The following is a 25740-nucleotide window of genomic DNA, read 5'->3' on the forward strand; positions in this document are numbered from 1 at the left end:
GAGGAAGACAAGCGCATGACAGAGGATGACATGGTTGGATGACATCACCAACTCAATGGACATGAGTTTGAGCAAGCTCTGGGAGACGGTGAAGGACAGGGAAGCCTGGTATGCTGCCGTCTATGGGGTCACAAAGAGTTGGACATGAGTGAGTGAACAAAAAAAGAGCGAAACTGGAAAAGGGATTCCTTAAGGCAAACTCTCCCAGAATTTGGTTCCTGACCCTCTCACTTAAAGCCTTAGTAGTAGTAAAGGAGAATCTAGGCTTCTTCCCTTTCCACTGGCCCAGAAGCCAAACCCCTCCATCTATCCTGTAGACACTGAAGTCTTGGGTTCTTAACAAAACATGAAAGCACCCTATAGCAAGGAATGAACCGAGTTCTACAAAGGAAGGAACATTCTCAGACTAAAAATGCTGGACAGGACCTGGGGACTTCCTGCCAGAAGTTTCCCATCTTGGACTGACTTTCTTGTGTAGATTAACTGCTCCTTATAAATTCTAAATCATGTCTCCCACTCCCAATGATACACAGGAGGGGAAAGGCAGTTGGTCTTCAAGATGTGTTCTTCTACTAGCTAATTAAGAAGAGAAAGTGAGACAAAAAGTCAGAGAGCTGAAAATAGCACCTAGAAAGGGCAGGAGGCTGTCTGACAATACACACAAGTGCTGAGTTTCTACACCCGCAGAGATCATGCCCAGCAGATTGCCTGAGAGGCAGGGAAGAGAGGGCAAAAGGAGGCGGTCTTTTCAGATTTATGAACAACTGCATCACGTGGCACATACACCCAAGGAGCAAGGAAAGAGCTTAACAAACCCAATATCAGGCCATGGCCTGGGAGGGGTCTCTCTGCCATCTGCTTCTCAGAAAAGACTGAGGAGGGAATTCCCTGGTGGACCAGTGGTCAGGACTTGGTGCTTTTTCTGCTGGGGCCAGGTTCAATCCCAGGTCAGGGAAGTAAGATATCACAAGCTGCAGTGTGGACAAAAAAAAAAAAAGACTGAGGAAAAGAAGTGAAAATGTTGGCAGTTCTCAAGCCAGGAGAAAACCTCCAGAGGTAGATTAAATAGTGGCCTAAAAGCTTCTTCCCAGAAACCCCATCTGGGTTAGTAATCATTTGGGTTGTTTTTTAGGAGCGTGAATTATAGTGAGAGGCTGGCCAGATAAGCTGCCATCTGTCGGAAGTGATTCTTTTCGGCCAAAGCAGAGGTTAATCAGAGGTGATGCTTCTCCCGGCCAAGACCTGTCTCTGCCCACCCCTCCACTCCCCAGAGAAGTTAGTAGTAAAACCTCTAGGTTTGTACCGTCCACTGTGGTCATCACCAGACACCTGTGGCTGAAATTTGCTGCATCAGATGAGCTATAAGTGCAAAGTACCTGGATTTTGAAGACTTTATTTTTTTAATCTTTTGTTTATTTATTCTTGGCTGCACTGCATTTTTATTGCTGTGCATGGGCTTTCTTTAGTTGCTGAGGGTGGGGGCTACTCTCTATTTGCTTGTTCAGGCTTCTCATTGCAGTGGTTTCTCTTGTTGCAAAGTATGGGCTCTAGACTGCAAGGGCTTCCATAGTTGTGGCTTGAGGACTCAATTGCCCTGCAGCGTGTGGAATCTTCCTGGACCAGGAATTGAACCTGTGTCCCCTGCACTGGCAGGCAGACTGTCAACCACTGGACCACCAGGGAAGTCTGACTTTGTATTTTAAAAATGTACAATATCTCGTTATTAATCCTTATGTTGATTACATGTTGAATATTTTGGATATGTCATATAAACTCATTGAATAATATTTTGAATATATCAGTTAAATAAAATATGAAAAGATTTTTCATTTTTACTTTCTTTAATGTGGCTACTAGAAATTTTTAAATTATTTATATATATATATATATATATATATCTTGCATTATAGTAAACAGTGCTGGTCTGGACTGGAAAATCTACACGCACACGCACACACACACACACACACACACAATAGGCATATACACAGAATTCCCTCCACGCCCCCTACCCTCGTGCATAAAATGATTAATGTCCTTCTTCTAGGCTATGATCTTCTTGTGCTTTGAGAATCAATCAAACCTTTCTTGACTGACCACATCCCATGACCTAAACCCCAAATACACATATGTGGAAATAAGAGAAGCTACTTTCATTTTTTCAAACAGCTTCCCAGGTGGCACAGCGGTACAGAATCCACCTCACAGTGCAGGAGGTGCCTAAGACTTGGGTTCGATCCCTGGGTCAGGAGGATCTCCTGGAGCAGGAAATGGCAGCCCACTCCAGTATTCTTGCCTGGAGAATTCCATGGACAGAGAAGCCACGGCGTCACAAGGAGTCAGATACGACTGAGCATGCACACGAGTGAAGGGCCAGTTCTCACTATTGTAGATTGCGTTGGCCTGTCTTACCTCTCCACTTGAGGGAAGGAAGGTTATAGCATCAGTTCTCTCTGTACATTCTTATAGATTCTGCTGCAGAAGTCTTCACTCTTGATTTCAATTAGTGAGGCCAGCAAGTGTTTGGTGACCAGTCACTCTGCCCACACATGCCATCACTACATTATGTCCTTTCTGAAAAGCATCCCAATTATTTAGCACTTCTCAGTTCCTAAGAATCTAAAACCAGGAGTGTGCTCTCCCTTTATAAAGTCAATAATCTTTTAATGCAGGACATCTTAATGTTGAGCGCAAAAGCACAAGAAAGAGGATGAGCTTGCAGTGGTGGGAAGAGAAAGTACCTTGGAGGAATGAGGAGCTGGAAGCCTCATTTCCTCCAGGAAGGCAATTCCCCAGTATGGGCCTCTGGGTCATTTCCCCCCACACACACCCCCCACCCCAGCATTTACCTCATAGAGATACCCTCCCCCATGGCTGGAAAGAAAACAGAGATGTGCCCAAAGTCACCTAGCAACGAGGGCCTAAAGAGAGCTCCCACCTCTTTCCCCTAAAGCCTGCCTCTCCTCTCAGACTGAAACCTTCCATCTGGGGACCACAAACTAAACGAAGGATTGAAGACATTTTGCTGCCTTGCAGCTGTCTCCTCAGTTGCTGACTGGGAGGAGGAGTGAGGGGAGTTCATTATAATTCGCTTTTGTGAATGTTTAATATTTCAATTAATATGATTAGCCCCAAGCCTGAATGAGCAGCAGGGCGGCAGGTCTGCTGACAAGACACAGAGTAATGAGATCAACAGGGCCATGGGGTCTTCCTAGGCTCTGTCCTCAGAGGGCGAGATCTGTTTAGCATCTCCATAAATACCAAGATCAGATTAGGAGGCAAGGGAAGGAGCAGAGGGGGTGGGGAGGTGAGTGGAAAGTTACTTTTCAGATGTGTTTGCACTCTTGACTCCCTGGCACTGCCATCTCGTATTCTGGCCACTCTGGTCAGAATGCTGGTCAGGTGGTCCTCTACCATCTGCCACCACACCCATTTTAGAGGACCCTACAGGGAGGACCTGGACATTCATACAGTGAAGTATAATCATGTCTGTACACACACACACACACTTTCTCTCTCTCTCAAACATACATACCTGGAAGAATGTGACTTCAGGCCACAGGAGGGAAGGGTGGAAGGGGGTTAATGAAGGATTAAGCAGTAGAAGAAAGGATATGTCTCACCTAGGGCTCAGATGAAGACACAAGAGGAAGAAAATCCAGGCTCAACCACTCCCCGCATTCCCACTAGGAGATGTGATAGGGGAGTTAAACCCGTGGATTTGGAACCAGACTGTCCGGTCTCCGGCCTCCGCTCTCAGTTAGCTATATCTCTTTCTAATGCACGACCTTAGGGAATTCATTTAATCTCTCTGTGCCTTGATTTCCTCATCTTTACTGGGAGATAATGATAGAGCCTACATCATAGGGTGGTGCTGAGGGTTAAACAAGTTAGTCAATATAAAGCACTTGAACAATGCCTAGGACATGAACCAACACCATAAGAGCCCTCTAAGCAGTGTTACTGTTATTTCCCTTTACAGAATAAGAAGCTGGCCTGCCCAGAGAGCCTAGGAAAAGGGGTGCTGGGATTCAGGTGGGACAGGTTTCAGATGTGGAGACATCAGCCTCATTCTGGGGTGACGAAAGGGTGACAGGAGGCAGGGTGTCCCACAAAAGCTGTGAGCCCTGGTAGGTGAGCACCAGATGGCGGGCAAGGGCTGCCCCGGCTAGGAGGTTTGAGGTCAGCAGATACTCTCTGCATTGAGGGGGAGCTGTGAGCAAGCCCAGTGCATGGAGGGGTCAAGCTCCTTTGACGTCATCGGGTAAACTGATTATCTACAGTAGGGCTGTCTAGGGGAGTACTGGCCCCCAAGTGTGCTTCTGTGCGACCTGACTCGGTCTCAGAGTCCCACTCAGGGAACCTAACTGGGGCAGGGGGAGGAGAAGGAAGGAGCGTTTGGGTTTCCTCTGCACTGAAGGGGAGCTTGATGGTTGTGATTCTGCCCACTGAGGCAATCAGGAATCTACTCTCATCAGAGGTTCTTTGCTTTGACTATTTCTTCAAGAAATATTTGTTAAGCTCCTACTATGTGTGAATAAGACATTGTGCTAGACACTGTGAACAGTAAAATGCTGAATTAAACGGTGTCCTGGTCTTCAAGGAGCTTCCCAGTGAGAAAGCTGTCACCACCCGTGACGCTGTCACCACCAGCTGTCACCACCACCGCTGCCACGCTGCCCACGCGCGTATTACACACAAACCCCCCAGAGGGCAAGGAGGGGGCGTCAGCAAATGCCAGCAAGATCGAGTTTTCCTTGCTGTCTTTTCTGGAAAACATACAATTCCCTCTCTGTACTCTTCTCACCCTGCTCTCTCTTCCACAATCCCGTTTCCATATTTCTCTCTGGGTCCCTTCTGCCCTTTCCCCCAGGCTCCGTGACCTGCTTCCTTCCCCAGCTACACCCTTCTCCTCACCCGCCCCTAACCTGCCCAACTGTCTCTATGCCCTCTTCTTTCCCCTGATTTCTTTCCTTGGCTCCCCACTCTCAGTCTCCCCAGATGCCGGCTCCCCTCTCTTCCTCCCCCTTGCTCCCCTCTCCTGGGTCTTCTCTTCCAGCACCGGGGACAGCTCCAGCCCCCGGAACAATGGACCCCACCTTAGGGCTCCTCTGTAAATTCTCCATCTTAGTACCTTGCCCAACTCGTGATTGGGGAGTGAGATGGGGGAAGGGTTATTATCAACAGGACCAGCTGCTCTTCTGGGGGTGGGAAGGGAGTCAGGGAGGAAGGAGATAGAAAGAGGGCGTGGCTCTTGTCTGGATTGTGCGTCCCTCTCCAGGGTAGAGAATTTGTATTCCACCCCTGAGACTGACATCACTGATGTCAGGGGAAAGGAGGTGGGAGTGGGGAGGGGGGTGTGGAGGGGGGAGGTTTTTGTTGAGGAGAGCGCGGCCGGAGAGCAGAGCTCCGGGACCCAGGTGACCGGGAAAGCAGGCAGCCCCAGCGGCGGGAGCAGCCAGCAGCAGCCCAGGCCCGGGGACCGGGGTGGGGGTGGGAGGGGGGCTGAGGGGAGGACCTGAAGGGGGGCGGCAGGGCCAAAGGGACCCCCGGAGCCCTGCCGCCATCAGAGACCAAGCATCTGGCATCAGGGATCTTCGGACCCAGCAGAAGGACCAGCCACAGGGGAGGTGTCCTCCAGGAAAGCCAAGGAGAACTCCACCTGCCCCACATCAGGAGTGCCCCCCTCCCAGCGCTGCTGGCCACCATACCAGGACCCTCAGCCCTCAGCTCCCATCCCCGTCACGCTCCTCAGACCCCCTCTGCCCTCCACCTCCAGCTCTCATCTCAACCCCCAGTTCCCAGTGCTTCTGCTACCACCCCGACCCTCCAGGTCTTGGCCACACTGCCCCCCATCCTGGGATCTCTGCCAGCTCTCTGGGAGGGAGATCATTTGTTTGGGCTATGCCCCCTGGTGGCATGACAGTGTCTGCCTAGACCCCTGACCCCTAGCCTTCCACTCCCTGGGCCTCCTTTGTGTGAAGAGCTGCCCCTCTGCTAGCACTGTGGTTGGGGCCACAGGGAAAGCCAGCCCCGGCTGGGCCCCAGCCCCGGCCACTTGCCTCCTTGCTGGGCAGCTCCCCCTGGCCTTCGGGCCTCTCCCTGCTCCCCTCGGCCCCTTCTCCTGGGCCGCCCCGATGAAGGAACCGGATGCCATCAAGCTGTTTGTGGGGCAGATCCCGAGGCACCTGGAGGAAAAGGACCTGAAACCCATCTTCGAACAGTTTGGTCGGATCTTCGAGCTGACTGTCATCAAGGACAAGTACACCGGGCTGCACAAGGGTGAGGGGTCAGGCCAGGCTGGAGAGGCTTCAGGGAGTGGGCTGGGAGGCTGGGAGGCTGGGAGGAGGGGACAGGCCAGGCTGGAGGGATGGAGTGGCTGGAAAAGGCTGATCTGGAAGGAAAAGAGTTCCTGGGGTGGGGAGTGTGGATGGAAGAGCTAGAAGAGAACTCAGCTCGGGTGACCAGGGGACTTCAGGTGGAGGACTCAGGAGAGCCTCTTCGGGGGAAGAGTTGTCGAGGGGCTGCAGAGGTGTGGCTCCCTGAGCTGAGGCGGATGATGTGGACGTGTACGCAAGGAAGGATGGAGGAACGAGAGAGCTGGTTTGAGGGACAGAAGGTGGGCAGGGGTGTGTGTGTGAGGGAGGTGTCGCGCACAAAAGGAGAGTCTTAGTAGCCTCAGATACTACTGGGACAGGGGTATGGACCCGGGGTCACGTGCTCAACCTGGAGAGAGTGGATGGATGTTCATGGACTGGGCAGGGCAGCTCCAGAAACTAGAGAGGGGCCTGGAGTGACTGTAGAATGACAGGGGCTGGTGAAGATGTAGGAAGTGTAGGGACTGGGAAGTTAAGGGAGCTGGGGGTGAAGAGAGGCCTCAGGGCTGTGCAGCTAAGCAGGGTCAGGCCCAGGGTCAGTCAGGTCCGGAGTCAGGCTTTGGAGAGCCCCTGGTGGTGGGGCTCAAAGGGGCCACACTGCTTCCCCGTCCACCAGCCCAGGGACTCCTGTGCCCCGCTCTTCCCTTCCTTCTCTAGTCTGCTCTCCACGCTCGGAGTTGGAAAGAAAGGAAGAAATAGCGAAAATGGGAGAGGGGAGGGGTGATGACCAAGATGGAGGGAGGTGGAGGCGAAGGAGGAAGGGGAAAGAAGACCAGCTAAGGAAGAGAGGAAACCACAGACACGTACTTGTCTGGAGATCACATGCCCCTTCTCCCCCCACACAAAGCCCCAGCTTCCGACAGCCCAGGCTTCTCTCTCTTCCATCACCCCACCGTGGAAGACTCCCGGTCTCGAGGTCTCTGCCCCGTGCTCCTCAGCCCAGAGACTCCTGGGGAGAACGTGCACCCCCTCTCAGGCACCTTCCCGCCCCAGCAGGCAGAAGGTAGCAAGAAGGGAGCACTCCCTGGTCCTCAGGCTCACAGGGAAGGAGAGCCTTTTAGGGAGGGGAGATGGGGACTCACCCCAACCCGGCCTCTCTGCCCCTGCCCCTTCTCAGGATGTGCCTTCCTGACATACTGTGCCCGCGATTCAGCCCTGAAGGCCCAGAGCGCCCTGCACGAACAGAAGACGCTTCCAGGGGTGAGTCCCACTCCAGGGCCAGAGGGCTGAGAAGGGCCATAGAAGGGGCACCACCTTCCCAAGACACTGAACATATCTTCCACCTCCTCTGGTCACTAGGAGGTCACTTCCTCCTGGTAGCTCCCCTCCTCCTTGCTGAAGATGCATGCATTTCTTCCCACCGATATGGAAGGAAAACAGCAATGAGTGGAGTATATACAACCTTTGCCAGCAGCAGAGGCAGCCCCTTCCCCACCCGCCCACCCGCCCCTGGGGCCACATGTAGAGGAAGGACTCAGCTGGCTGGGTGGTGTGGGGAGAAGACTGTGGGCACCAAGTGCAGGGCAGAGGGGGGCAGGAGGCGCTCAGGCACTCTTTCTGGCTCTGGGGAGGAAATCTGTGAGATGGGAGAAGCGTGCTTGCACCCTGAGATGAGCAGCTGGTGCCTGCTGGATAGGCATCTCTGAGCTACTTCTGAGGTCGAACAAGCTCACCTCGTAGCTCCCAAGAGAAACCACAGGAACAGTGTCACAGGGCATCGGGGTGGATCAGGGCCTGGTGGGCCTGGGCTGGGAGTAAGCCCTGAGGAGGGGGGCAAGGGGCAACAGGCAAGGGCAGGCAGCCATCAGCATGGAGGATCCGGCCTGACCCCACCGAGCGTGCCTAGGGAGGCAGGGTGGCCTCCAACGTGGCCTCCCCCCGCAAGGTCAGAGCTCTTTGTCTTCCTCTCAGCCATCCTTGCAGCTTGTCCCAGGCCTGGGTGGGGGGAGGGTGAAGACAAGAATAAAGGCTCTCAGACTGTGCCCCCCAGTTATGCATCCTGGGGGAAAAGGATGAGCCATTTCTTTTCCGTATCTCTCGGCTTCTGTGGCCTCCCCTGGAAAGTACCTCTTGAGAGCTAACTCCATCCTTCCCTCCAGCCAATATTTGCTGAACAGTCTGAGTGCTGGAGACACACCTGTCACATCCCCTTGTGTGGGAAATGGAGATGCAGCCTGTTTTTCTAGCTCTTCCAGGGAGGGAAATAGACAAAACAGATGAAAAGAGGGTGCGGGGAATCCAGGAAAACAGGACTGTCTCCATCACTCCCAACTTCACACCCTCCGTGGCTCAGTGACCCTCTGTGGCCCTCGACCCTCAGTGCCCCTAGGGCAGCAGACGCACTGCCAGGTCCCCGCCTGCACCCACCATCTTCCCGGCCACAGCCCATGAAGTGAAGGATCTGGGCATGTGTGAGCAGGCTCGGGTTCTAAGAAGCACGTGTGTGTGTGTGTGTGTGCGTGCGCTCATTTGTGTGTATCTGTGTGTCTGTGTGTGTGTGCACTCCTGTGTGTGTTTGTGTCTGTGCTCATGTGTGTATGTGTCTGTGTGTGTGTGCTCGTGTGTATCTGCGTGTGCTCGTGTGTGTCTGTGTGTGTGTGTGCTTGTGTGTGTGTGTGTCTGTGTTTGGGCACAAGCATCTCCAGGAAGCCTGGTTTCCATCGCATGACCTCACGACCCTCCTTTTTCTCTTTCTTCTGTGGAGGCCCCACACAGATCAACAGTTTTCATTTCCATTGCTGTTTCTCTTTCTCTGTTGTCACCCATCTCAGAGTTCCTGTGAAAAGAGGAGTGGGGAGGGCCAAGGGAGGAGGTAGAAAGCAGGGTTGGGGGTCATGGGTGAGAGAGATGGCAGGGATGGGCAGGAGCCCCAGGGCCATCTATGCCAGCAGGGGGCTTCCTCCCTGGCCCTGTCCCCCTCCGGCCGCCTGTGTGGCTCAGGCATGGCTCCATCCTGGGTATGGAAAGATGCTGCCTCCTCTTCCTGAGGAAGTAAGGCCTGGGCTCAGAGGTGAGTGAGGAGGGCACCCCGGTTAATAATTGTCCAGCCCTGCCCCGAGCTCCCAGCTGACGCTGAGTTCTCACTCTGGCCCCTGCCCCAGATGACAGAATCCAGACACACCTCACAGAGCTTTCAGTAGGAAATGAGGGATTCTGTCCTCCAAGGGGGCCCGTGTAGGGGGGCCCGTGTTGGGGTTTGGGGGAGCAGACCAGGGCAGCCTAGGGGAGCCAAGCTCGGCCTGACCCTGTGTGCCCCAGGTCTTTTCTCAGCCACCTGCCTTTCTGTCAGCAGTGTTTTCCTTCAGATGAGTGTGCAAGTGTGTATGTGTGAGTGTATGTGTGTGTCCAGTCTCCAGCTCTGGTGCAATTGTGTTGGGAAGTTCTCCCTACTGTCTAATCTCCATGCTTCCTTCTGCAGGTTCTTTCTTTAATGGGGGTGTTTACTCTCTCTCCTTTCCCCCATCTTTGTCACCCCAGAATCTGGAAGGTACCGCCATATTTGGGTGATGTGTAATGCTGCAGAGAGAAAGAATGGGAGCTGGACCTATGGCCATGGAACCCCATTTCCTTCTCTCCTTCCTAAGAGTTCCCCGGAGAGGCTCTGTCACAGGACCCTGAATTCTCTCTGTGAGCATTCTCCCTGTGGCCTCCTGGAGGTGGTGGCGTGAAGGACTCCTTCTATCTGGCCTACCTTTCCTGCTCTACATGAGTCCCCCCTTCACCTTGCCATTGGGCAGGAGGATTATGGCTCCACGAAAGGGGCCTCTGTGTGATCTGGGACACCGGGCTTGAGTCTGGAGCTGGGAGTGGCAGGGCACCAGGCCTCTGCCTTCAGAAAAATTAGATTTGTGGGCATGGGGAACTCTTCTTGGAAGTGAGGTCTTTGCTCTTGGTGAGAAGAACTTACTTACAAGTGACCATGTTGGTGGGGGTCTTATAGATACTTGGTTGGAGTATAAATAGCCCCTTCTTCTTTGGGAGGCCCTGGGGAGGGCTTATCACCTGGCGGGTAGTAGCTAGGGAAGAGAGGCACCCGGCACCTGGTTGCCAGGTAAACACGGCCCAGCTGGACTCAGGGGAGGGGGCAGGTGTGCCCGAGCTGAGCTAACAAAGGCTGAGCTTCCCACAGGAAGTGCCAGGCCAAGAAGGAGAGGCTGGGAATGGGGCACTGGGGGCTACCAAGGGAGAAGGCTGTCTGTGGGGGAGTGGGGAGAGCCTTCCGTCAATGTGGTCTATGCTGTGGTCTGTGCACTTGTTTTTGTGCGAATCTATATCAGCTGTGGATATTTATTGATATGCTATTTTTGTGCCTGGGAGCCTTGCAGGGCAGGAACACCATTCTCTCTCTCTGGATCCCAGGTTCCCCATCCCCAACCAGAACAGCAAATCCCCAGGGGCCTGTTGGGAAGGGTTAGTGCCAAGCCTAAGAATTCCCCAAAGCTGTGACTCAGGTCCTACTGCTCCTGTAGTGAGGTTGAGATGTTGGCTGCTGAGATGCCCACGAGGGGACTTCCTGGTTGCTTAGACCAGAGAACAGGAGAGGAGGAGAGTGAAAGAACGAGAGGCTGAGTGGCTGACCACTACCCCTCACTGCATGCACACACATACACACACACACACACACACACAAACACACCCTTGAGGAGATTGAGCCTCCGATGGGATAATCCCAGATTGCTGAAGGATAAAGCTGGGGCAGATTGGCCAGAGGATTTGTGTGTCTGTTACTACCCACCCCTGCCAGCTGCTCTCAGATCCAGAGACTAGGGGGAGGGGTGGACAGGGAGAAAGCATTGGTTGAGGTGGGGCCTAGATTGGATCTGGAGCTGAGAAAACCTCACCTGCAGAGTCCAACTGGACAGACTGGCATGATCGCCACATGGGGACAAGGTGCATGTGAGAAGTGGGCAGGGACAACTACCATTCCTGCACTTCGCTGGGTGATGCGCTGACACATGAAGTCTCAAGGGCTGAGGGCAACCTGACTCTAGACTGCCAGATCCAGCCCATTTCACAGATGAGGAAGCTGAGGCCTAGAGGAGAGAAATGTCCAAGGTCACCCAGCTAGTGAGTGGCAGGGCCAGCCCTCAAAGTCTATCTAGTGCCTTTCCTGAGGGTTACTTTGGTCCCACCCTTGGAATGTGGATGGATGGTTGCTTCTGTTTATTTTTTTTGGCCACTAGAACAAGGGCAGCTCCACCAGCAGGTGAGTGGGGTGACCAGGTGTGGCCCCAACAGTCAAAGTCTTCAACAGCAAAATATATTCAGACCTGAAATACTGAGTCCTCTCCTGCCTCTCCAGTTCCTAAGATGCTCCCCACCCTGGTGAAGGAAATCAACCTGCAGGAGTCATTCCCAAGTCCTCTCACCAGACAGGAACACAGAGAAGGGAACTGTCTGCATTTCCACCGGAAGCTGAACAAAGGGAGATGCTGCAGGGGTAGGGAGAGGGTAGAGTTCAGAAGGACTTCTGGGTACCCGGAGAATCTCAAAGGAGCACGGGACAGCATTTCCCCCCCTAGAGCTGTCTTGATAGTGAGACACCAAGGATTTGATCTGGAAGAGGAAGACAGGAGATTGGACAGTATGGCTCCAGTGGAGCCTACTCAGCGCCTCCCTCCAGAATCAGGAAGCTCTCCTGGGCCCCTCCCCCACCTTTCTGCCCCCACCAAATCCTCCACCCCCAACATACCCTGTTCCCACCCCCCTCCCCACTCCTTCTCCGGGTGTGTGGAGCAGCAGAAGTGATGACGTCACCACGGTCGCCAGGGCGACGGGGACGGATAAATCAGGCTGAGTGGGCGGTTGCCATGGCGCGCATTCTCCCGTTGCCACGGAGACTGGGCATCTGCTCCCTTTGTGCTGCCCGAGTGCCTTCCCCCTGGGGTCAAGGGGTGTAGGGGGGCAGAAAAAGAGGCAGCCACACCTCCAGGGGTCAGACGGAAGTCGGAGCATCTGTGGGGTCTCCTTCAGTCTAGAGTCTTCCTTGGGGCTTGCTTGATGGGGTGGCCTCTGCTGCTCCTACTTTGTAGAACTGAGGCAGCCTTGCTGAATAGCCCTTGGTTGGGCTCTATCTCAGGACCCGGGTCCTGTGGGCAGCCCAACTCTCCCCCTAAGGAGAGCAGCACCTCTCCTTGGCCGAATCACCTGGGGCCCTACCTGAGCTTGGAGTCCTGCCCCACGAGCACCCTCCTCTCCTTCCTCTCCTTCCTCTACCTCTAATCCCCTCGGGTCCTAATCCCAAACAAGACTGAACCCCATCCCTTCCTTCCCACCAACAGTTTAGAGGGCTGGGCCTGGGGCTTACTCCCTCTAGCCTCTCTGCAGGTCCTGGCCTGGGGAGGGCACCTGGGGCGGTCAGAAGTGGTCCCCAGCAGTTCCTTTCTCTTCTCTCCTTTAGATGAACAGGCCAATCCAGGTCAAGCCAGCCGACAGCGAGAGCCGAGGAGGTAGGTTCTGTACCTTTGGAAAGGTGGGCATGAGTCAGGGTGGCCAGAGGGGATGTGATCCAGCCCACTGCTGAGATGGCAAAACTGAGGCCCACAGGGGAGTGTAAATCAGCCCTTCAGAACCGGGGTGTCCTCTCTATGTAACTGTAGCCTATCCCCCAACCATCCCCATTTCACACTCTAGAGCCATTGGTCCCCAGGGTGAGGGAAGTCCCAGGGAAGAGCGGAGGTGAAGGGGAGAAGGGGAGGGGTCTCTGCCTGTCCCAGGCTGGAGCAGGGCAGGGAAAGTGCCCCCAAGGCCCTGCATCTGCCCCTCCTCCTATGCCCTCCCCGCCAGAAGACCGGAAGCTCTTTGTGGGGATGCTAGGGAAGCAGCAGACAGATGAGGACGTCCGGAAGATGTTCGAGCCTTTCGGGACCATAGACGAGTGCACTGTGCTCCGGGGCCCAGACGGCACCAGCAAAGGTAGCCGCCGCCGGCCCTCCCCCACCGCCGGCCCTCCCCCACCGCCGGCCCTCCCCCCTGGGCCCTCCCCCGCCGCCGGCCCTCCCCACCCAGGCCCTCCCCCACCGCCGGCCCTCCCCTCCCAGGCCCTCCCCCACCGCCGGCCCTCCCCCGCCGGGCCCTCCCCCACTGGTTCCATGGGCAATGGGGACTATGGGGGCACCCTCCAGGGTGGGCACTCACCCCTTCCTCTTCCCTCTTGAACTCTTCAGGCTGCGCCTTCGTGAAGTTCCAGACCCACGCGGAGGCTCAGGCGGCCATCAACACCCTTCACAGCAGCCGGACCCTGCCGGTGAGTCCCACCGCTGCCCTAGCCCTCAGGCCTCTTCCAGCCTCACTGGGCCCAAACCAGACCCTGGCTCAGAGTGAGCAGTCCGTTCTGGATAGGATCTTTGGATTTATTAAAAAAGAATTTTCTAGTAGAAGAATCAAACTTCTTAGGGACAGCTTTCCCTTGGAAAGACCATCTCTGCCTCTTGTCCCCATGCCCATCCCCCATCTTCAGTCCAAAAGCCCTTGCCCTCCTCTCCAGGCTCCTCCAGCCCTCAGCCCTCTTCACTTTTCACTTCTTCTCCTTCCTCCCCGCCACATCCCCCGCCCCCAATGGCTGGACATCAGGACACTTGCTTAGTGGCCCCACGCCCTCTGCACCTTCATCCTGCTGCCCTACCCCTCCGCTCACATTGGCAGTGGGTTAGCTAGCTGACTGCTTTCACAGAGGGCTCCCCAGCAGAGCAAATCCCTCAAAAGAAACTAGCTAGCTCCCAAGGAAGTTTGGAGTTTGGTTTCCCCAAACTCCATCAGGTTATCTAACAGAGGCTGGGCAAGCAGGCACTTAGCAGGGACCTGGGTGAGAGGATACAGCATCAGATAGAGAAATGCGTTCCAGAGCCCAGGATTCTACAAGGATTCTTGCAAATGTTCCAGGCTAGTTTTTATTTACTAATAGCTTAGGCTGGTGTTCAATGTCGAGCTGTGTCCCCTGAGCACACCGTGAGGACTGGGACACGGGGGAGCAGCTACAAGGCAAGATGAGCTTGAGATTAAACATTTGCTATAGCTGATCCACCCCGGGGATGATTTCCGGCTCAGGATCTGCATGGAGAGGCCAGGAGTGCCCTTTGCATTCTGGGAGCATCTTCTGCTTTCCAGAACATGGCTTCATATTCCTTGACTTTTCCTGGTCTCTTGCACGACCTGTCACGGGGGGAGGGCAGGATGAAAGCCTCCCCATTTGACATCGGCGCTATGATGGCTGCCCTCCCAACGAGGCCAAGCCAGGAGTGGAGGAACTGAGGCCAGGTCCTAAAGGCTCTGGGGAGGAGAGACACTGACTCCATCCCTCTGACCACGTGTGGGGCCGGTGCTCAGGGTGCCTCATCCAGCCTGGTGGTGAAGTTTGCCGACACGGAGAAGGAGCGCGGTCTCCGCCGAATGCAGCAGGTGGCCACCCAGCTGGGCATGTTCAGCCCCATCGCTCTCCAGTTCGGCGCCTACAGCGCCTACACCCAGGCCGTGAGCATCTCCCTCCAGGGTCCTGCCCCCATCTCCCAGTGCCAAGGCCCAGGGTGGAGAGGGGAGCCGGACCAGGGTGCAGGGGCCCCACTCTCCTCTCTTCCTCTGTTCCCAGCTGATGCAGCAGCAGGCGGCCCTGGTAGCGGCTCACAGTGCCTACCTCAGCCCCATGGCCACCATGGCTGCCGTGCAGATGCAGCACATGGCCGCCATCAATGCCAACGGCCTCATCGCCACCCCCATCACCCCCTCCTCAGGTAAGGTCCAGGCAGGGCTGGGCTGGGCTGGGCTGGGGTGCAGGAGGCAGCTCATGGGAGCTTCCACATGGTGGAGGTGGGGAGGGGGGCTCAGGGAAGCGTGGGGTTTGGGAGGGGTCGGGGTCAGACAGTAGCCTGCCTCCTCCCCTCCACCTCCAGACTTGCTGACCATTTCTCTGCATCTCCGTGTGTATCTGCTTCTCTGCCCTGTCTGTGCTGCTTTCTCCTCCCCAGGAACCAGCACGCCTCCTGCCATCGCTGCCACACCCGTCTCTGCCATCCCTGCTGCCCTGGGCGTCAACGGCTACAGCCCAGTGCCTACCCAGCCCACCGGGCAGCCTGCCCCTGACGCTCTATATCCCAACGGGGTTCACCCCTACCCAGGTGGGGTTTTCTGGCCGCCTGCCCACCGCTCTCCCCAGTAACCATCCCCCACCACTCTCACTGTGGGCAGTCAGGACCCCCCTTTCCTCTCCAGACTCCGGGGTGACAAGGCACTTTCTCCTGCTCTGTCACCCAGGGCAGGGATGTTCTTTCCCCGTCTCGGCCAGGGAAGCTGAGGCATACAGAGGCGAGGCAACTTGTCCAGGGTGGCACAGCCAGCCACGACTCAAGTCTTGCTGATGCCAGGCTCTCCCCTCTGCCCGCGACTCGGTGCATGTCCACCCTCTCAGTTCACCCCCATGCCCTCCCATGAGGTTGTCCTCCCCGCCTGCCTGGCCTTGGCTCCCAGAAGCACAGGTGGGGCTCCCTGCTGCCTCTGAGCCCCCTCTCATGGTCAGCGCTGCTCTCCCCAGCCCAGAGCCCCGCGGCCCCCGTGGACCCGCTGCAGCAGGCCTATGCGGGGATGCAGCACTATACAGGTGAGGAGCTCCGGGCTCAGCCAGGGTGGAAGGGTTGGCGAGAGGAAAAGAGGCCTGGGCTTCCTGCTTTCTGCCAGTCACCCCCTCAGATTTACCTCAGGCCATACCTTCAAGGACACACCTTTATGGGCATGGTCTGAGGCAGCCCTCCTCTGACACCTCTCATCCTTGTCAGCTCCATTGGCCAGCCTATGGGCAGAGGGACAGGGTTGGTTAGGAGGGCCAGGGCCAGGGACATCTCAGAACCCCATCAACTCTGTTCTCCACAAACCTCCCAGCAGCTTACCCAGCAGCCTACAGCCTGGTGGCACCTGCGTTCCCACAGCCTCCTGCTCTGGTGGCCCAGCAGCCCCCGCCACCCCCACAGCAGCAGCAGCAGCAGCAACAGCAGCAGCAGCAACGGGAAGGTGTGGTGTGGCCTGGGGTGGGGGGTCCCAGCTAAGAGCTTTCAGGGGTGGGGTGCCCTTGTCGTGGGCTCCAAGGCTACCTCTGGCCCCGTGCATGGGGATGACAGTGGGTAGGGGACAGACGCAGTGGCTGGATCCCTGGCCTACATGTTGGGGGCTGCCTTCCCCGTCTCCTTGCAGTCTGTCTCCCCATCACTGAGCACCTCCTTCTGTCTCTGCTGCCACCCAGGCCCTGATGGCTGCAACATCTTCATCTACCACCTGCCCCAGGAGTTCACGGACTCAGAGATCCTCCAGATGTTTGTCCCCTTTGGCCATGTCATCTCAGCCAAAGTCTTTGTTGACAGAGCCACCAATCAGAGCAAGTGTTTTGGTAAGAACACAATGATCCAAAAGAGAAAATAGGGCACATTTTGCCCAGACTCCAGATGAGGACAAGGTCTGATGCATTTGAAGGCACTTTGGGTTGCAGTGGGGCTTCCCAGATGGCACTAGTAGTAAAGAATGTGCCTGCCAATGCAGGAGACTGTGAGAGACATGGGTTCAATCCCTGGATGGGAAGATCCCCTGGAGGAGGGCATGACAACCCACTCCAGTATTCTTGACTGAAGAATCCCATGAACAGAGGAGCCTGCCAGGCTACTGTCCATAGGGTCGCACAGAGTGGGACATGACTGAGTGACTTAGCATGCACACATGCACATCTGGTTGCAACAGGCCCAGTATTTGAAATCCAGATCATCCAGGAGTCTGAAAGAACCATTTTTTCCACTCCTGATATCCCATACCAGCTGCTGCCCAGGCCCATCCCTTCCTCCAGAAACCGCATCTTTCCTCCTTTAAGAGTTGGTCAAATCCATGCTCCGAGTGGACTGAAAGAGGCTCAGGAGCTGGGGTAGTTCAGTTTTCAAAAGGAAGGCTTAGGAAGCAGGGTTTAGTGGTCTTAGTTCTTTGAAAGGCTGCTTTGGGGGAGAGGGGACGTACTTGTCCTCTGGGCTTCAGATGTCATTTAGGGTCTGCAGTGGAAGTTTCAAAAGGCAGGCTCTGAGCTATCCAGGCCAAGGAGGGGCTTCCCCTCAAAGAATGCAGAAAGGAAGGTCCTGGCATATGCAAGAGGGTGGACTGGACTCATCCACTCAACTACTACTTAACTGAAAGCCTCCGGTGTGCTGGGCAGTTTCTGGGCATTTGGGAGACATGGAAAAAGTAGGGTGATTACAGGAAAGCAAAGGGTAGGCCTTGGCCTAAGCTCAGGGGAGTGAGGGGGGCTGGGCCAGGCCTTATGACCCTCTCATCTTAGGCTTTGTGAGTTTCGACAATCCAGCCAGCGCCCAGGCTGCCATCCAGGCCATGAATGGTTTCCAGATTGGCATGAAGCGCCTCAAAGTCCAGTTAAAGCGGCCTAAGGATGCCAATCGGCCCTACTGAGGGCACCCAGGTGGGTCCTGCTCCCGTCCTGTCAGCTCTCTAGCCCCTCACTGCAGCCAGGGCCCCCCCCCTTTTCCTAGCCCCCTCAGGGATGCCCACCCCTGGCTCTGGGCACTCAGCGACCTGGAGCAGCTTCCTCAGCTGTTTTCAATCACCCAGGTCTTTCTCTTTCACTTTCTCTTTCACACACACACACACACACACACACACACACACACACACACACCGTGACCCCAGAGAGAGCCAAGTCTGTATCTACCTGTGTCCACTCCCTAGAACTTCCCCAGTACCTGGTCTCGTTTGTCTGGTCAGTGTCCATGTGTCTATGTGTCTCTCTTTCTGGTTTTCCTTTGGGATGGAGTAGAATTAGGGGAGTACGGTTTGGGGACTAGGGGGACTGGTTTAGGGTACTGGAGGGTCCTAAAATCACTGGCTCCTAGAATATCTGTTGTCCTGAGGAGTGGGGACATCAGGTCATGGTGCCCTGGACCCCAAGTGGTAGCAGTAGACCCATGGCACAGGGGAGAGTGACAGAACAGACTGGGGGGAGTCTGAGTGTCAGGCCTCTGGGAAGTACCGTTGGTTCAGGTGAGGTGGCTGGAATGCTGGACTGCCTGTGAATTTTACATAACAGGCCCCCTCCTCCCCATTGCCCGCCACCACCCCAACCTCATGGCCACAGAGCTGTGAGCTTTGATTACTTTTGTGTTGTTTAATCTCTTTTGGACCAAACCCCTGAAAAAAACACAACCCAAGAACAATACCCACATTTTCTGTTTTTCCCCCTTTCCCCCCAATCCTGGCTGCTTAACTCCCCCCCAACCCTGGGGGTCCCCCAGCCCAGGGCCCGTGTCCATTGTCGGCCGAAGCCCCCATCCCCGGACCCCTGCTCCGGGCCCCTGTAAGTTGCATGGAACGAGCGTGTTGTCTTTGGAGCCGATTGTTTGTTATTTGGGGAGGGGGCCGCGGAGGGAAGCGCCCCCCAGCCCAGGGTCAGGGCCGGGGGCAGCTCGCGGGACGTGCTTGGTCAACAGTGGTTGGTGACTGTGGTCTGTGTTCCGTGCATTCTCTCTGGCTTTCTTTGTTCCTTTTCCAAAAGGAATGAGAGCACCCCCTAGGGGCTGGGGCGGGTCTCGCCCACGAGACTGCAGCCCCGGCTCCGCCCCGGCCTGCTCTGCCGCCCTTTTGCGGACGCCCCCTTGCTCTTCTCCAGGTGTCTGTCCCTGTACCTCACCCTCCTTCCTCTGAGTCCCCTCTGCCTGCCTGTGTGTCACCTTGTGTCTTTGCCTCTCCTCTGGCCCCTGTCTCCACACCCTCCAGCCTTTCTTCTCACGGGCTGTTTGAGTATTTCCTTCCTAACATCCTTCGGTTACCTGTATCATCCGCCTCACCCTCCCGTCTCCTCTCCTCCACCCTGGCCCCTTGTCGAATGGCTGGGCGGCCAGACGGTTCAGTTTGGACCGAGGCTTTCCTGATGACCTGCCTTCCTCAGCGCCCCCGGCTCCCTCTGACCCCAGGGCCCGTGACCTGCATCCGCTGCCATCTTCCCCCAGGCCTCACCTGTGTTTCCTTCCTTCACAGGTCTGGAGACACCAGAGGAAGGGGTGCCTCGCCCCTCTTCCCACGGCTGGCCCCGGCCCTCTCTGCACATCCGCCCTGGGCCTTGTCTGGGCTCTGGGGCAAACGCTGCTTCGTGGCCCTGGGGGCACAGGACACCGGCCCACTCCCATCACCCCGCCTCCCCCAAAGGGCCTTTTCCTGCCAGGTGCCCTTTTGGCCTTTTGTGAGGGAGCACGGACCAGGCTCGAAGGCTCGGGGATATCTGCCTTCTGCTGAGGCTCCTGTGATGGGCCTCCTGTGCCCAGCTTTCGCGCCTCCCTCCTCCACCACTGGGCCTCGTCTACCTGTGTGGCCCAGGAGGGCAGTGGGGGCCTCCGACACGCTCCCCACCCACCTCACCCCAGCCTCTTCCCCACATTAGGGGGTTTCTCAGAAGCTGGTTTTCACACTCCCTGCCACCCTCAGCTTGAGGTAGGATAACCCTTAACCCTGGGCTCCCAGCCCTAAAACACTGCCTCCCCTGAGGGCCCCCCTAAGGAGGGTGTGGGGGAGCCCTGAGGGCTGCCTCTCCGCCAGTCAGCCACAGAGACCCTCCTCCTTTCATGAGGAAAAGACCTCCCCCAAACCCCTAAAAATGTTTACAGTCTCTGCTGGTCCCCTCCGTGTAAATACCACTACCACCCGTGCGTTATCCAGCCCGGCCCAGCCCGGACGCTGCCATCTCTCTTTCTGGGAGTTTAGACAATATTTCCCTTGGATTTTTTCTCTCTCTTGATTTCTCCCTTTGCTTTGGGGGGTAACTGGGTATTTGGGAAGAGGGGTGCGGGGCGGGCTAAAAGGGTTTATTACCTGATCATTTTCTTTAGAAAGAGGTTTTAGGGAAAAGAAATGGGGTGGGGGTGGGGGTGGTAAGGGGAGAGTGGGGAGTCAGTTTCAGACACTTCTCTATGCTTAACTTATTTATTTATTGCATTTTACTTTTAAAGAGTTGGTCTTTTCTGTCTAAATAAAGAAAAAAGTTTAAAAGCTTCAAATAAGTGTCTTGGAAGGATGGAGGTAGAGGATCTGGTGCCCACAGTGGGTGGGGGGAGGAGGAGGTACGGAGGGTGAGGTTGGGGAGAGAAAACTCTATGAGGAAGGCCCAGACTTCCTCATAGGAAGTCCTTTGAGCACAGCCTAGGCCTTGATCATGCCTTCATGATCTTGTTCCTCTGCCCTTCTTTTGGGCTTAGTTCTGGAATGCTCTACAGAGCAGGCACAGAAGGGAGAAAGCAGGTCAGCAGGCCTCTTTCCCATAGCCAGCCCTGTCCATCTGAAGGCTGAGGACATGCGGCCTCACACTTCAGACCTCCACTTGTCCCTTGTTCACATGGGGGAGCTGTGGGATACTGGGAGCGGAGTGTGCCACTGCCATTTGTAATGCAATTCTCTGTACCTGCCTGATTCTCTTCTAGGCCCTTAATGTGCATTTCCTCATTTCAACAACCCTCTGTTCTTGCTGTTCAGTTGCTCAGTCGTGTCCAACTCTTTGCTGCCCCATGGACTGCAGCATGCGAGGCTTTCCTGTCCTTCACTATCTCCTGGAGTTTGCTCAGCTCAAATTCAGGTCCATTGAGTTGATGACATGAGGCAGGATATAATTTTACAGACAGGGAAATGGAGGATGTGGAGGTGAGCTCACTTACCCAGCATCACAGAGTGACGAAGGGATGGTGCAGGAAGGGAACCCAGGCCCCAAAGCCCATGGCACACTTGTCTCACAGCTTCACCTACCTGTCGGTGACCTGAGGCAAAGATCCCAAGAAGTATCTAGAAGGCTGGAGCAGTAACTCCTATCAAGCAGAAAGCGGATGCATTAGCCCTAGTCTCTCGGGTTTCTAGATTCCACTCTGTAAACTGCTTTCCTGCTGGGGTTCACACAGGTGTTGTCTTTAACTTCACAACATATGGGCCATTTGCTTCTAGGCGGCTACCTGCAACCTCACCCTCATAACTTGCTTACTTTCCAGCCTAGATCTGGCCTCAGACCAGAGCTCTTCCGTGAGAGGACAAGGATGAGTGAATCCCCACAACTCACCCCCATCTACGCCCCATACTTCTGCCTTTTCTTAAACTGCCCCAAATTAAGAAGAGACAGAAAGAGAAGTAACGTGTGGCACTGGAGGGACTATCTGTGGACATTGTTTCAAAAAACAAAAAAACAAAACACATCTCTTGGCTTGGTAAGACATCAGGGATGGGACTTACTCAGGATTCTGAGCCAAGTCCGCAGCATATGAAATCTCCAACAGAGACATGGGTGTGTGTGCACGTGGTCAGAGATGGGATGAGGTGTGCATGAGGAAGAAGGTCACCAGAGCTGGAATTAATATTGTGAATTTTCCCGAGCTGCTCACTGTAGCTTTGCAACAATTTCTGGGTCAGGACAGAAAGATGGAAGGTTGGGTTTAAACCAAAAGGCACCTCCAGTGATTTACTGACAGCTGGGATCTCCTGAGATGTGGGGATTGAGGGGACCAGGAAGGCTTCCCCTTCCTGGCATCTTTCTCTTCACACAAACAGGGAAGGCAGCATTCATTGCTTGTCACTGCTTGCTGCTGTCCCGCCTCCCTCAAGGCTGCAGCCAGTTTTTCTCCAGAGAAGTATTAGGCGAGTCAGGTTGGATGGGGATGAAGAAGACAGGGTTCTTCTGAGGAATCAGAACATCTGGGCAAAGATTCTCCAGGCCCTTTGATGGCAAAACAAAGGAGGCCACCTGAGACAGAAAAGGGGGCTCCTAACTTGCCTGGCAAATCCCATGAACAGAGAAGCCTGGTAGGCTGCAGTCCATGGGGTTGCTAGGAGTCGGACACGACTGAACGACTTCATTTTCACTTTTCACTTTTATGCACTGGAGAAGGCAATGGCAACCCACTCCAGTGTTCTTGCCTGGAGAATCCCAGGGACGGGGGAGCCTGGTGGGCTGCAGTCCATGGGGTCACTAGGAGTCAGACACAACTGAGCGACTTCACTTTCACTTTTCACTTTTATGCACTGGAGAAGGAAATGGCAACCCATTCCAGTGTTCTTGCCTGGAGAATCCCAGGGATGGTAGAGCCTGGTGGGCTGCCATCTGTGGGGTTGCAGAGTTAGATACGACTGAAGCGACTTAGCAGCAGCAGCAGCAGCAACTTGTAGGAACACAGATTTTTCAGACATCATACTGCTTCAAACTTAGCAAGAAAGGTATAAAGGAGAGGTAGTTCTGTTAGCTGATGAAGTTCACTAACCTTTCTTCTGAGCAGAAGAGGCCTCAAAATAAAATGCAGAACAAATAGGAAACGATGACAACAGGATCACTTACCTTCAAGCCAAACAAGAGGAAACCGCATTGGTTTCTTCTAAAATAATCAAGTTACTGTTCAAATGTTTATGGCAGCATGAAGAGAAGAGAGAAGGAAAATAACTTAAGGCAGAAGAGTGGAGTGGACAGGTTAATAGCAGGGATTGGGGGAAGCCTTCTAGTTTGAGAGATAAAAAGACATTTAGGAAAATATCCTCAGTCGGGAGGGGGCTGTGGTGATGAGAATGTGGTAAGTCCCACCATTCCTTCAGTGCATTCCCATCCCGTCTGTGTTTTCAGATCTTTAAAATACATGAATGTAATACAAGCTGTCTCGCTTCTTTAGGGTTGGACTCTTCAGTAGCTTGAGGCCCTCTCTGATTTTCAGGCTCTCCATTGTCTTTTCATTCTCCTGCTAAAATTTCAAAGGCTTTCACAGCCTTGGTTGCTTGAGTTTGTGACTGAAGCAATTCCCACTTTTGGCCAAACCTCATTCCCTTTTCCAAATTTGAGAACTTGAGCAGCCCTGGCTCAAGCTCCCAGCTCTTAGATTCTCCCCTCTCTGGCTCCTCTTTCAGTCTATCTTCCCGAGTAGTCAGCTTCCTTTTGCTCCTCATAAATGGGGTTGCATCTTCTCTTTACTCAAAGAAGATGATGGCCAGATACGTGTTTCTAACCTGCTGTTTCTCCTGAACTCTGTTTCGGTGTTGCCTCTCCTCCCTCCATCCTCCTCCAGGAGAGGCTCCAGTAGAGGCTCACTGTGAACTGGCCCAGCCCAAACTGCAGTCACACCGTTGCTCTCAGGTCTCGGATCCAACCCAACTGCAAAGCCCTACTGGCTCGCGCTCACTTACGTCTGTTTCTCCATCTCACCGCCACCCACGCTGTCCAGGTTCTCCTCACCCATTGGAGATCTAGTTTCCTCCCCACCCATCTCCACATCCCCCCTCCTGTTCTCCGGAGAAGACATCCATCTTCTACAAATTCATTCACAGGTATCTACTCTGCCTTGCTCATCTGCCATGTCCCCACCATCCGAATCAGTGCCCAGAACATTAGGAGGTGCTCAGCAAATAAGAAATAGCTGCTGGACACCTGTATCCACATTTCTCACACAGGCTTAAACTGCAACAGGTCCAAAGCTATTTTCTTCCCCAAAGTTTCACATCTTAAATATATCCATTTGCCACTGAGCCATGAAACCTTGAGAATCTTTTACTACTCTCCAGTAAACTCAATGTTTAATGCTAAATCGTAAATGATTTTACTTCCGTAATTTTTTCATATTCATTTCCCTCATTTCAAGTTAGTACTGCATCCACTTACTAATCAAGACAGTCTCCTACTGACCGACCCGTGTATGTATTCTGCAACATCAAAGTTTCTCAAGTGCAGCTGATGAAAGATGAAACTCCTCTTTTTTATTTTTTGGCCATGCTGTGCGGTTTCTGGGGTCTTAGTTCTCCAATAGGGTCTGAACCTGGGTTCTCAGCAATGAGAGCGTGGAGTTCTAACTGGGGGATCACTGGGGAAATTCTCTTTAAAAAAATGTAGAGACTTTACCTGGCATTCAAGGCTCTTCAGAGGCTTATCTTCCATTTTATTCCTATACACACCTTAGATTCTAATCAAACAGAACTGTTTGTTGTTGTCTAGACAAGTATTTTGATACCTCCAACCCATGTATTTTCATTCCCAATTACCAGTGTTGGCACATAACAGATCAATGAGGTTCGCTGAATGCCTTCTTGTTGAAATCCTGCTCTTTCTAAACAGTTCACTTTAAACACCATTTTCTTCATCAAGATTTAACTGCTTCATCCAAAGATCTTTCTCTCATCTTTTCTAGTCCTTTTGCCACTTAACCTTCCACAGCTGGGGATCACGGCCATTCCTCCAAGAGCCTGAAAGTCAGGAGAGTTTCTTACTTTGCTTTTGTATCTATTGCAGTATCTAACACAACACTCTGCACAAAGTAGATAATCAATATTTGACTTTACCTTCTGTTATTCTAACTCTGGAGTTCCACTTTCTACCCCTCTGTGGATTCTTTCCTTATTAAATAAAAAATTGTTTTTCCCAATTAACACAGTAGTATCTGTTGTTGTTCAGTTACCCAGTTGTGTCCGACTCTTTGTGACCCCATGGACTGCAGCACGCCAGGCCTCCCTGTCCCTCACCACTTTGAGAAGTTTGCCTAAGTTCATGTCCATTGCATTGGTGATGCCAGCCAGCCATCTTATCCTCTGACGCCCTCTTCTCCTTCTGCCCTCAATCTTTCCCATATCAAGGACTTTAATATCTACCAAATTTCAATTATTTAGTACTGGCGGCTGAGTGAGAGACCCATGCGATGTCTCTCCCCGAACTGCCAAGCAAAATGTCAAACTACTCCTTGCTCTCATGGTCTCTAATCAAGGAGCAAAAGCATGTGGCTCACGATTACAGAAATAAAATAGGAGGGTCTATAAAAATAATTTAAAACATCCAACCAAACAAAAACGCTGAACTTTTCACAACAGATTCAGCCCAGAAACTAACACACAGAGTAGAATAAGGATTCTAAAGTACAGGTGCTCAGTCCACAGCAGCTGAGACTCTTCTGCAAGAGCTAAAACATGCAAGACCATGTGTGCAGAGGAAGGACTCCAATCACCCGAGTACACAGTACAGAGCTGGGACTCGTTAGAGGTGACATGTACCTTTCGGTTCAGATTCCAGAGGGAAGTTTCCTGTTACTTGAAAAGTGAAAAAGAAAGTACATGTTGCTGGGCCAGGGGGACAGTGCTAAAACCTGTCCCAAGGGCTCTGCCAGACTCTATCTACATCAGGCTGAGGGAGAGATGTCCTGTGAGTCAATGTGGAGCTTCAGTGAACTGGCACAACCAATCCTGAGAGCTGGAGAAGGAACTTTCTGGAAACTGAACTGTGGACCAGGGGCCTCCCAGCTTCTCCTTTCTCCTTCTCCTTCTTCCACCTCTCCCCAACTCCTGCTCTCAAACATCCTCCTCACTAGTTGTGCAGGAGAGCCAGTTACATGTTTCTCCCCATCTTCAG

The 25740-nt window shown here is 53.9% G+C and overlaps 1 protein-coding gene across 10 annotated transcripts; it reads left to right on the top strand.

The window, feature by feature from the left end:
- The first annotated feature begins 5147 nt into the window (after positions 1-5147).
- On the top strand, positions 5148-24770 carry CELF3 (CUGBP Elav-like family member 3). Of its 10 annotated transcripts, none has more exons than XM_070785672.1 (14): positions 5148-5420; positions 6177-6282; positions 7495-7577; positions 12778-12826; positions 13164-13292; positions 13544-13623; positions 14703-14846; positions 14962-15103; positions 15338-15487; positions 15901-15966; positions 16245-16373; positions 16603-16746; positions 17674-17811; positions 19383-24770. In XM_070785672.1, the coding sequence occupies exons 1-13, from the start codon at positions 5163-5165 to the stop codon at positions 17799-17801; spliced, it is 1608 nt and encodes a 535-aa protein (XP_070641773.1). In that variant the 5' UTR covers positions 5148-5162; the 3' UTR covers positions 17802-17811; positions 19383-24770. The 10 variants fall into 10 exon arrangements, with proteins under 10 accessions (XP_070641773.1, XP_070641775.1, XP_070641776.1 ...); XM_070785674.1 differs by having other exon boundaries at positions 16248-16373; XM_070785675.1 differs by having other exon boundaries at positions 13167-13292.
- Positions 24771-25740: the final 970 nt, after the last annotated feature.

This window comes from Bos indicus, chromosome 3, assembly GCF_029378745.1.
Source record: "Bos indicus isolate NIAB-ARS_2022 breed Sahiwal x Tharparkar chromosome 3, NIAB-ARS_B.indTharparkar_mat_pri_1.0, whole genome shotgun sequence".
Lineage (NCBI taxonomy): Eukaryota > Metazoa > Chordata > Mammalia > Artiodactyla > Bovidae > Bos > Bos indicus.